Source organism: Limulus polyphemus, unplaced genomic scaffold (assembly GCF_000517525.1).
Source record: "Limulus polyphemus unplaced genomic scaffold, Limulus_polyphemus-2.1.2 Scaffold1745, whole genome shotgun sequence".
NCBI lineage: Eukaryota > Metazoa > Arthropoda > Merostomata > Xiphosura > Limulidae > Limulus > Limulus polyphemus.
In genome coordinates, this window is record NW_013667355.1 from 30,098 (window position 1) to 40,564 (window position 10,467).

Here is a 10,467-nt window from a genome sequence, read left to right on the forward strand (position 1 = left end):
AATTTCTTGAAGACCTAATACATATAGCAGTTTAATTGTTGACCTGACAGGTATATACATACAGCATGTACAGGTGAACTTAAACACAGTGGAAGAGCCTCTAAGTGTAGAATCTTATCTTTGTATTGTACAGGATTACATAAACATAATACTTTGTAGCAATTTCTTTATTTTCTTTTTAAAAGTAAAATCATGTGATCTAGTAAAAGGCAACATCATAGATATAAATAACTAGTGCATTGAAAGTTTTGATTGTAGGCATGTAACCTCTCTTTAGGTAAATTTTAATCACACTTTCCACCAGAGAAATGGGAAAATGGTTTTGCTGTACAAAAATGTCACTTTTTGGTTTTGCAGTGAAAAGCTTGAAAAGTACAAGATGTTTGGGTAGCTTTTTTCTATAATAAAATAAGGGAGAAAGAAATGACAGATATTTGTAATTTCAGTTATCTGTGTGATTTTACCTTGTTATGTCTTATTTATGAATTAGTACATTATTATAAGTAAACTAAATAAAAATTAATTGTTCAGTTAGAACTGGATAAACATGTTTTCAAAATATTGTAAATGGAAAACAAAATCCCTAATGTAATGTTTGATTACATTTTACAGTAAATAGTGTAAACTATAATTAGGAAATAAATGTTTAAATGGACTTTTCTATTTACATTATATAGGTCAAAAGTGGAAAAATTACTTAAAAACTCTGAATTTGGAAATTATAATATTTTATCCCAAAGTGGTGCCTCGACTTCATTCACCAAATATTCATAGGTAAGTAAGAATTCATATCTGTTTTACAAAATGATATAATTATCAATTATAGTTACATTGCTGTTGTAACATTGTTTTCCTTAGACTTTTATAAACCTCCTCAAAATTATAATTTTAATATGAAACAAAAGTAATTAATAAAATCTCTGCTCATTCTCAAGATAAGTTTTGAGTTATTCTGCATCAATTTCATTGTTTGCTATTGCCGAGATCATTTCGACTAAGTAAAGAAAATACTTTACCTCACATATAGCTTAGTTAAAAAGCCAATTAAATTACAATAGTTTTAGAAGATTGTTGTTTTTTGTTGTCTCTTCTAAATTGTATATTTTAAATAAATAAACAAAGTACTAACAAAACAAAAAATAGAGTTAACTTTCATTGAGACTTTGAGAGCAAAAAAGTACAAGACCCACATGTAAGTAGTAAATTTCTTGTTTTTATGCATATCTTTTTTGTGATAAAAGTAACTAAAGTGGAAAAATTTGAAACTTATTAGATTAGATAAGAAAAATTAAACAATAAATACTTGATAGCATGTCTTGTAAGCACTGCATGTTGTAATTTGACCAAGCATGCTGATAACTGATGATGTGCTCACCAAAGCTTCCTTGCTGGGATAATTTGTTTCGGCACTAATCTAAGTGGCAGTAAATGAATAAATCTGTATGACTATATTTGATTTGTATTGGCTATAAAAGAGTGTGTAATCGTCTGTAACAATATGCAGCCATTCTAGAAAGAAAAAAGGGTAATTTAGATTTATTTGATATTTTTCTGTGGTGGTTACAAAGTCAGTCAAGTGGACCAGGCCTGTATATAGTGCTAGGGTAGAGAAAATAACAGATAAAATATAAAGTTTTACTGGAAAAAAACAAACTTGATATTCATTTAAGAAGTTATGCAAATGAAATTTAAAAACTGTAAAATGAAAAAATTATTTTAAGTCAGGACCTGAGACTCTGATTTCATAAATTCACAGACAAATCTTTAATAAAAATACTTAATTAAAAATTTGAATTTTTGTGTACAAGTAATATTTAATAAATGCTTGCCAAATTTTGTGAGTATACACTTAATACATTAAAAGTTATAGTATGTATAGTTTCATTATTACATGACTGTTAAAAGGTTGGTCGATAAAACAAAGTTAAGTATGTACATGTTTTGCTTCTCCTGCAGCTAACAGAGATGTTAATGCTACATACTCTGTCAACTTGGAGCTTGGACCAAGTGGAATGTTAAAAACCAGCTCTTTTGATGTGGTCATCTCAAATAAAAAGAATCAACTTAAAATTTTTTCTGTAAGTTTGATTTCATAGAATTTTACTTTTACACAATAAACTTATAAAGCTACAGGTTACTGTAATCATGGTTCAATAAACCGTTTTTGTGGAACTTTCATTAATTTTACAATATTTTACCTTATCAAAATTGTGGAGTGTTTTTCATTCTATTTATATATCTTATATTTCCATATGTAAGTATGCTGGTCCTCCCACCAGCCATATATTGAATTATAATTCCTATATTTTAGCCTAAGATAGCTCATTTGGCTTAAGTCCCTATCATTGATATTTTCCCACGAAACATGTTTTTAACAATAATGATACTATAGTTCATGTATTTATTTGGTGCTTCTTGTGACATTCAATTTCACAGTTTTACACTACGATAATTATTATAAAGTTTCAGCACAAAATGTATAATTTTTTCATGACTTGTTATTATGAAATTGCTTAGATTCATAGTTTTGGTCAGAAATCTAGATTTTGAATCTGAAATTATTTTGATATAAAACTAATTTTTTTGAACACTTGTCAAAAGTTGACTAAAGTAACAATACTTTAAATTAAATACACACAATGTCACAAAATGATAAAAGTATTGAGTGTCCTGTCATACATTTTAAACGTTTCTTACACTTGTTCTTTTCCTAGAACTGGGGATTAATTGTGTGTTCATCACCAGATGAGAATTCAAAAGTTGTAGTGCACCATATTTGTACTTGTTTTTAACTTGTGCACTTGAAATGATATAATTAATTACTATTTTGTTATGAGTAAGAATAAATTATTATCTATTGAAATATACTTGGGCAGATGAAATTAAACTTAGCTAGTTTTTCTTAAAGACAGAAGGCTTTTTACAGTTGGGACTAGTTTAGTATTATTGCAACTGTAAGTTAGACACACAAGTTTTAGGTCCTCCAAATATATATATTTCTATCATTCATCTGTGACCACTCTTCTTCAGTGGTCATGATAGTTGAAATATGAGTTGCCATGTGAAAATGTTACTGAGTAAGGTATCCAAACATTATTAATTAGAAGAACTTTTGTATAAAGGAAAGAATTTTTTTTGCTGTCTTTTCTAAATAATATAACCTATATTATCCTCATATTTTCAAGTAAATTCCCTTATTTTTGGCCCCAAATTTGGTGGAAGGCCTTGTATACTTCATATTTTCCAACTTGATCCAATTAATCTGGGGAATCCATTACACTTCTCACTGTACTATCCATTACATTTACCCATCTTATTCTTTGTTAACTTTATTTTTACTGCTCTGTACAATGACTTACTGCACAACTCCTTACTTCTGAGTTACTATATTGATCATTACATCTGCATCATGCTGAACATCTTTCTTGCTGTGTGGTCCATTATATTTATATTATTGTTAGATTTTCTGTAGTATTCTGTATATCTTTTTCACTGTGCTGTCTGTTCTCATCCTCTGTACATTTGTCTTTTTTTGCTACAAATTGCACCTAATCTTTCTATTCACATCTCATGATTGTATTGTTAAATATGTATTAATTTGAAATTAATCTCTATTGCTCTTTACTTCTCTGCTTTTTACAACTATTAAAGCTAAAAGTAAGTGTATCTGCCAACAGGTGGGGCTGTTTGCAGGAGGCTTAGGAAGTTTTGCTGGAGAGGAAGAAGTTCAGTCTGAAGAATCTGAGGAAGCTACTGCTGGCATGGAATTGAATGTGTTGGGAGTAGGGCTTAGACCTTACACTTTCTTTACTGGAACAGGAGAGTTGATGGGTCTGGTATGGTCTGGAGCTGGAAGTGAGCGAACACCAGCCCTCCAGGTAATAACAACATTACAAAAAAGCTGCTTCTGCAGAAATAAGTGTTGATAAATGAAAATCAGTGTTTCATCTAAACAAACATTTTACATCAGTATTAAACAAAATTGGATAGTTATTAAATACCATTAAACCCAAATATATTGCAACCTTGAACATTAGAAAACTTCTTAAATTAAAAAAAGTAGTAATAAAAAGTAAGATGTTTTCTATGTAGAAAATAAAAACAATTTTCAATACACCTACTGGTTCCCATTACTTATGGGGGACATACTGTATTATTGTTTAACTTCATAATTTATTTTTCTCTTGTGAAGGCAAATCTGTTGATTATGGACCAGTCTCAGTACGTTGTCTTGCAGAATGGGCTTGTTGTAGATGTATCTTTAAGAGGTGTTTTGAGTATTGACTTATCTGGTTCAGTGCAGATCTCTCTATGGAATAGAAACTCCCAGTCTGTTGTTACTAGCAGGTAAGTGTGAGATTTTTTGTTGTTGTTCATGCATTAAACTAACTGCTCGGATAATTGTGTAATATGAAATATGCAACACTTTTCAAAACATCATGAACAAAAGGTTTGATTGAACTATGGTCTGAATTTCTGACAGTATTAAAAGGGTGGAGATGGCTTTATCTCTGCTCTGAAGTGATATTCAGAGAGCTAATAAAGAGGGTGTCAAGTCAAAGATATGAATATATAGAAAAAACTTATAAGCTTCCTTTTTGAAAGTATTCATAAACTATACTTCTATAACTATAAAATATGCTTCTAATTCATATCATTTACACAGTGTTATTATTTTGATTTATCTTGATAGTTTTATGTTTCATTCACTTTGTCTTGAATTGATAGACAGTATGATATATGAGCTTCTTAATAAACATTTAGTGTTTGCCTTTTAAATGTTTGTATGATTTACTTTGATAAAGTTGTTTCATTCTAATGATGTTATGAAGAGTATGAGTATGTTATATTTTAATGATTTGAATCTTGCCATGTCATTACAGTCTATGTCCCCACATCCAGTCATGCTCTATCTGATGACTATGCATCTTGATAGTTCCTCTTAAAAAGGTTTTTTGTAAGGATGTCATGTTCAGAGCATACCATTCCTTCCTTCATTCCATAATCCATCTTAGATATAAAGATGACAGTTTTCTAGCACATAATGCAATTGTCCAATAGAACAGAAATTCATAGGTGCTGCATCTGGCATTCTAACTGGTATATCTTCATTTGGAATAGCATGAATACCCACTTCATTCTTCAGGTGCTTGAGGTATGCAACATTTGAACAGATTTGCCATGGAAGCAACTTGTATACACATAACATTTCTTGCATTTTCAGATGGAGATCTGTCTTGATTGAATTTTTTACTGTTACTTGGGGCATGTAGACTTCTTTTGCTGTTGATCTTTGTGTTCAGGATTCTCTCCTATTAAAAGATGCTACATTTACCACAGCTGGGGTATGATTATTGCTAATTTTTTTTGGATGATTCTGGGTCCCAAGTTTAATCCATATTCCTTTGTTTTCCAATGCCATTAAGTACAAGGGATATCTCCATTTTGGAAATTCTAAATACCTGATGTCAACACATCTTTATGATCTGAGTGAACAAATATTTTGCATTGGAAAGGGGTGTTATTCACCCTTCCCAAAAGCAATAAATTTTTAGTGGTATCACACTACCCATGAAATGCCAAACAGTGTCAAAATGTAAATCCGGAACATGCCATTTCATTGAGGCTACATTGGCTATGGTTGTCACGACTTGGTGATTTACATATTCAGAATATTTTTAATATAACATACTCAACCCTCTGTATCAATGCAAGGGGTATTCAATGTAGATCATTTTTTCTCCTCTTTTATTCTAGTGGGGCTTTGCTATTACAAGGATCAGCTAGTGTAGATACAGCTTTTGCTAAAAGTCGAGTGGAATTCTCTCTTGGTGGTGAATCTTACATAGATTTTCTGACAGACACAGATTTTTATGGAAGTCCACTGAAAATGTGCATTCAGATGACTCAGCCACAATTTTTATTTAAGTAAGTGATTTACATTGTACACTTAGAATTGTTTTGTATGTTTAGTAACAAATAGGTTTAAAAAGATTATGAGCTCATATCTTACATGTCAATCTTTCTTTTATATTGATACCCATCAGAAAGGATATGCCCTTGAGTGTGAAAACTGTGGAGGAATAAAACTGGTGGAGCATCTGCTGAAAAGAAAAAAGGGAAGTACTGGAAAAAAGAATAAAGGAACTCGTAGACACCAATGAAATACACTTTGTGTTTCAGCCTGGGAGAGGAACAACAGATGCAATTTTCATTCTGTAGTAGTTGCACAAGAAGTACTTTAAAGGAAACAAGAAGTTACACCACGCATTTGTAGATTTGGAGAAAGCATATGACAGCGTGCCACAATAATTAGTATACTAGTGCCTCCAAAAGAAAGGAGTGCCCAAAGAAGGAGCAACAACAATCGTGAAAATGGTATATGGAGAAGTGGACAAGACTGAAGTAAACATTGGTCTGCATCAAGGGTCAGCTATTAGCCTCTGCTGTTCATCATTGTCATCAATGTCTTGAGTAAGGGGTACCATAAGGTATCCCTGTGGGAACTATTATTCATTGATGGCCTTGTCCTAACAGCTGAAAGAGAGCAGGAGTCAAACACAAGTTTAAGTGTGGCAGAAAAGTATGGAAAGAAGAGGCTTGAAAGTGAATGCCACAAAAACAGAAGTCATGGTGAGTGGAAGAGGTATGAAGGAGATGGTTAAGATTGCAGATGTAAATGGGAAGCTGCTGGAACAGTTAGAAGACATTAAGTACTTTCTTTGGGAGTATAATCCAAAGTAGAAGTGAGAAACCTGTGAGAGGTAGAATCCAGGCAGGTTGGAGGAAATGGAAAGAAGTATTCAGAGTCATCTCTGAAAAAAGGTTACCAAGGGCACTGAATGCCAAAGTGTATACAACCATGATTAGATTTTAGCCCCTCTACAGAGCAAAGACCTGGACCCTGAAGAAGAAGGCTGTTGGGAGTGTCATTGAAAGAGAAGAGAACGATTAAGGAAATTGCAGGAGTCTGTAGAATAGAGGAAAGATAATAGAAGTGAGACTGAGATGGTTTGACCACAAGAAGAGAAGAAGAACAAGCAATAAGGAGAGCATTAGAGCTGCCAGTAGCCAGCAAGAGAAAACAGGAAAGGCCAGTAAAGTGTTGGAAAAATGGAATTAAAGAAGACATAAATGAGAAAGGAATTGCTGAAGACCTGGCAATGAATAAAGATGATATGAGGAGGGCAACACATGTGACCCCTGCTAAAGAGAAAAGCTGAAAAAGAAAAATCTTTCTTTTATATTATAGTGGAATAATATTGGTTTTGTCACATTACTGACTAGTCACAGCTTTCAGACAAAGGATCGGTGCGAGAGGATTGGACCTACAGTTAAAATTTTACTTGCCAATATACCTTTAAAAACATTCTCTCAAATATATAAACATTGTCATGGTTTTAAATATCAAAACTATGATAATCTGATATATATATGTACAAACAAAGAGGATAGTTTGGTCTTTAAAGATAATGGTCAGAATGATCACAGTTGACAACTTTTTAAGGTCACATAACAAATTTCGATTTGAGTTTGGTAAAAGTTGATTAAAGTTAAGATAACTGTAATAGTTAATTTAACTGTACTTTAAAGTGATGAAAAGATGCCTAAACTATTTTCTGGGTGTTTTGCATGGTACTGATCTTTTATAATAAGTCATTTGTAATAGGGATGAAAGGTCTACTTAGCATCTTTACCTTTAAACATTGCTCATGTGTATTGTTTACAAAAGTTAACTGAAAAGATGATGCCAGAAAACCAAGGTTTTGGCATATGTGATTTTTCTTTTGTTACATAGTTTTCACATGTGTAATTTGTTACTTTTCTCTTTTTTTTTTCTAGACACAATGTTCGGAAGTACCAAAGCCTTCCTGGAACTCAACATCAAAAACGAATCCTAAAAAAGCGCACAACTTACATTCCAGCCAAATCTTATGCACTCAATAAGAAAAACTTTGAATTATGTGCAGCAATGTTTCCAGAACAGTGACATTTTTTTCACAGTAGAGGTGGGTTGTATCACTTTTGTTGTTGTATTATTAGTTTCAGTATTTCCTCATGATCTTCAAATTGTACCTTGTAATCAAATATTATTTTTTTTGTGCAGCTGTGGCATATTATTAAACGTCTTGAAAGCTCTTTCTTCATTTTTGACTTGGTTGATAACTTTTTTTAGAAAATGTTTAAAGATGTAATTGAAAACACGTAAAATTATACTGGCTATTTATTATGAAATTTGCTTTGACAGTATCATAAACAAAGTCATATCTAAAATTATACCATAAGCATCTCCCTTGGTTTCTAGTATACACTATTCTAACCACTGTTGAAGTATTGAGAAAATCATTTTACCATATTGTACATAAATCAGCTAAGATAGACTGTTCTTTTTTGAAATTAAGTAATTCACGCAATCATAAAATCTCTTAAAGATCACACACATAGTTTATTTGAATGAAAATATTTACTAAAGTATATGTATGAGTGTATATTAGTTTTGTGTAAAATGATAGTTGTAACCATTTTGTGTTTCCTTCAAATCAAAGTAACATATTTCAAATTATTACTTGCAGAATATAAACACGTGTTTGTCCATGTAAAATTTTAGCCTTTTTTCTTGAACTTGACTGGTTTAGACACCACAAAGCCATTCTGAAAACAATTTTCATGAGTCTTTTTGACTCATTTATAATGCTAGAATCTTTTATGAAAAAAAAATACACAAGTAAAAATATCTAATTGATTCTGTATTCCATGGAGTCTTGTAGATAAAACTATCTGCAAATGTTGTTTTTTTTTCAGATATTGAGATCACCTAGCACCAGAATTTGACAAAAAAAAAAGAAAAGATGAGAAAGATATTATTGAAGTTTGAAAAGCTCTCTGATCCTGTTTTTAAAATAGGTGTGCCAACTATAATGTTTTTTATTTTACTACTTTGTAAGTTTGAACATGTTGTTACCAAAGATTCTGTTTATCTGTAAAAATGACATTAATTTTTCTATTTAAGGAAAAATGGCTGGAATTTCGTTTAAATAAACAGCAAAAATATTTCTTCTTAAACTGTGCGTGTCTTTACCATTAAAAATGTATAGGGTGGGCGGATATATATATAGGAGGGGACAACGTGACGCGGTAAGGTGTAGATAGTGAGTAATTGAACTGCAGTCAGAGAGAGACGTATTGTTGTAGTTAACGTTCGTTCGTTATTATAGTTTGTTATAACGCGATTGTTGAAGTTGAATGTATCGATAAAGTTGTATTCGGAAATAATAAACCAGTTTTTATTAAGTAAAGACTTGTGTCGTTAAAGTTTCGTTGGAACAAAGTTACGGAAAGTTAATTAACAAACGGAGACGTAACAGTATAGTAGATGTACCACAAGTTCAGGTGTATTCTAATAATAGTTTCTTGCATGACCTAAGTCAGAAATAACCAAGTTTGTTTAAAGTATGATTCTCGGCTTTTAAGTAGTTAAATCAAAAAAGGTAAACGGTAAGAAATTGATTACAAAAAATGTGTAAAATGGGTTTCAATTCTCATCATGCTCCTGTATGTAGCGATCACTTTATAAAAAGGTAAACTAGATTGAACAGAACTAACATTAAGCTTATTTTCATTGCTATCTAATCAGATGTTTGGAAAAAAAAAAAAAGATTATATCACAATTTCTAGTACTAGTGGTATTACTGAGTATGACTAATATTTGTTGTAGTATACACATTATATATTGTCAGAATTTAAAAATCTGATCTTCGCCAATTGTTGGGCTTAGGATTCTTCTACATTAGGTGTCTGTGAATTGTTAGCGATAAATTCAATGATGAATAAACAGCACGCACTTTTACTTGTTTTCAAAATAATATATATATTCAGAACAAGTTAATGTATGTACAATAAATCCTCCAACACTATACATATTATGGACATATCATAAATACTATATATGTAATTTTCTCCTTATTGTCAAATATCCACTTAAGCCTATTCAATTACTTTAGAATTTCCGTCGACAAGCCGAACCATCTTCTCTATTTCTATCGCACTAGTATTCTCTGTGGTTCACTTACAATTGTGGCACGAGTTACCGTAACCATTTGGTCTTATTTTGTTTGAAGATCCTCTGCTCCTTTTGTCAAAGTGCACTCACGCTGATTTAATTACTTTAGAATCACGCTTTGATGGAATGAAATTATTTTTCTTACCTTCTTTTCTACTATTATTCTCACTTTAACATATTAAATGTTAAGCCTATCACTTCCATGGTAGTTAACTTCACACCAACTTTATTCTATTTTGCTATTATCTGTCTGTCTGTCTGCATCACGCTCAACTCATGCTATTTATATGTATATTACCTAATCGTCTGTCCACCTTCTATATTCTCGATGTCAATATACTGCATGTAACGTTTGATATTCTCAATATCAATGAAGTATTAACAAAATTTCCTACAATCATCTGCTT

The 10,467-nt window shown here is 31.5% G+C and overlaps 2 protein-coding genes across 2 annotated transcripts in view; both read left to right on the forward strand.

Annotated features, from left to right (window-relative positions):
- The window catches only part of LOC106464793 (microsomal triglyceride transfer protein large subunit-like), a 28,662-nt gene extending 24,784 nt beyond the window's left edge, over nucleotides 1–3,878 (forward strand). The window contains exons 12-14 of the mRNA XM_022392588.1: nucleotides 678–774; nucleotides 1,957–2,078; nucleotides 3,678–3,878. Of these exons, the coding sequence (XP_022248296.1) occupies nucleotides 678–774 (97 nt within the window). The 3' untranslated portion in view covers nucleotides 1,957–2,078; nucleotides 3,678–3,878. The remainder of the gene's footprint in view (nucleotides 1–677; nucleotides 775–1,956; nucleotides 2,079–3,677) is intronic.
- Nucleotides 1,312–7,990, forward strand: LOC111087109 (microsomal triglyceride transfer protein large subunit-like). The gene is made up of 6 exons (XM_022392586.1): nucleotides 1,312–1,318; nucleotides 1,957–2,078; nucleotides 3,678–3,878; nucleotides 4,193–4,347; nucleotides 5,758–5,928; nucleotides 7,843–7,990. Exons 1-6 carry the CDS (start codon nucleotides 1,312–1,314, stop codon nucleotides 7,988–7,990), a joined length of 804 nt encoding a protein of 267 aa, XP_022248294.1.
- Nucleotides 7,991–10,467: the final 2,477 nt, after the last annotated feature.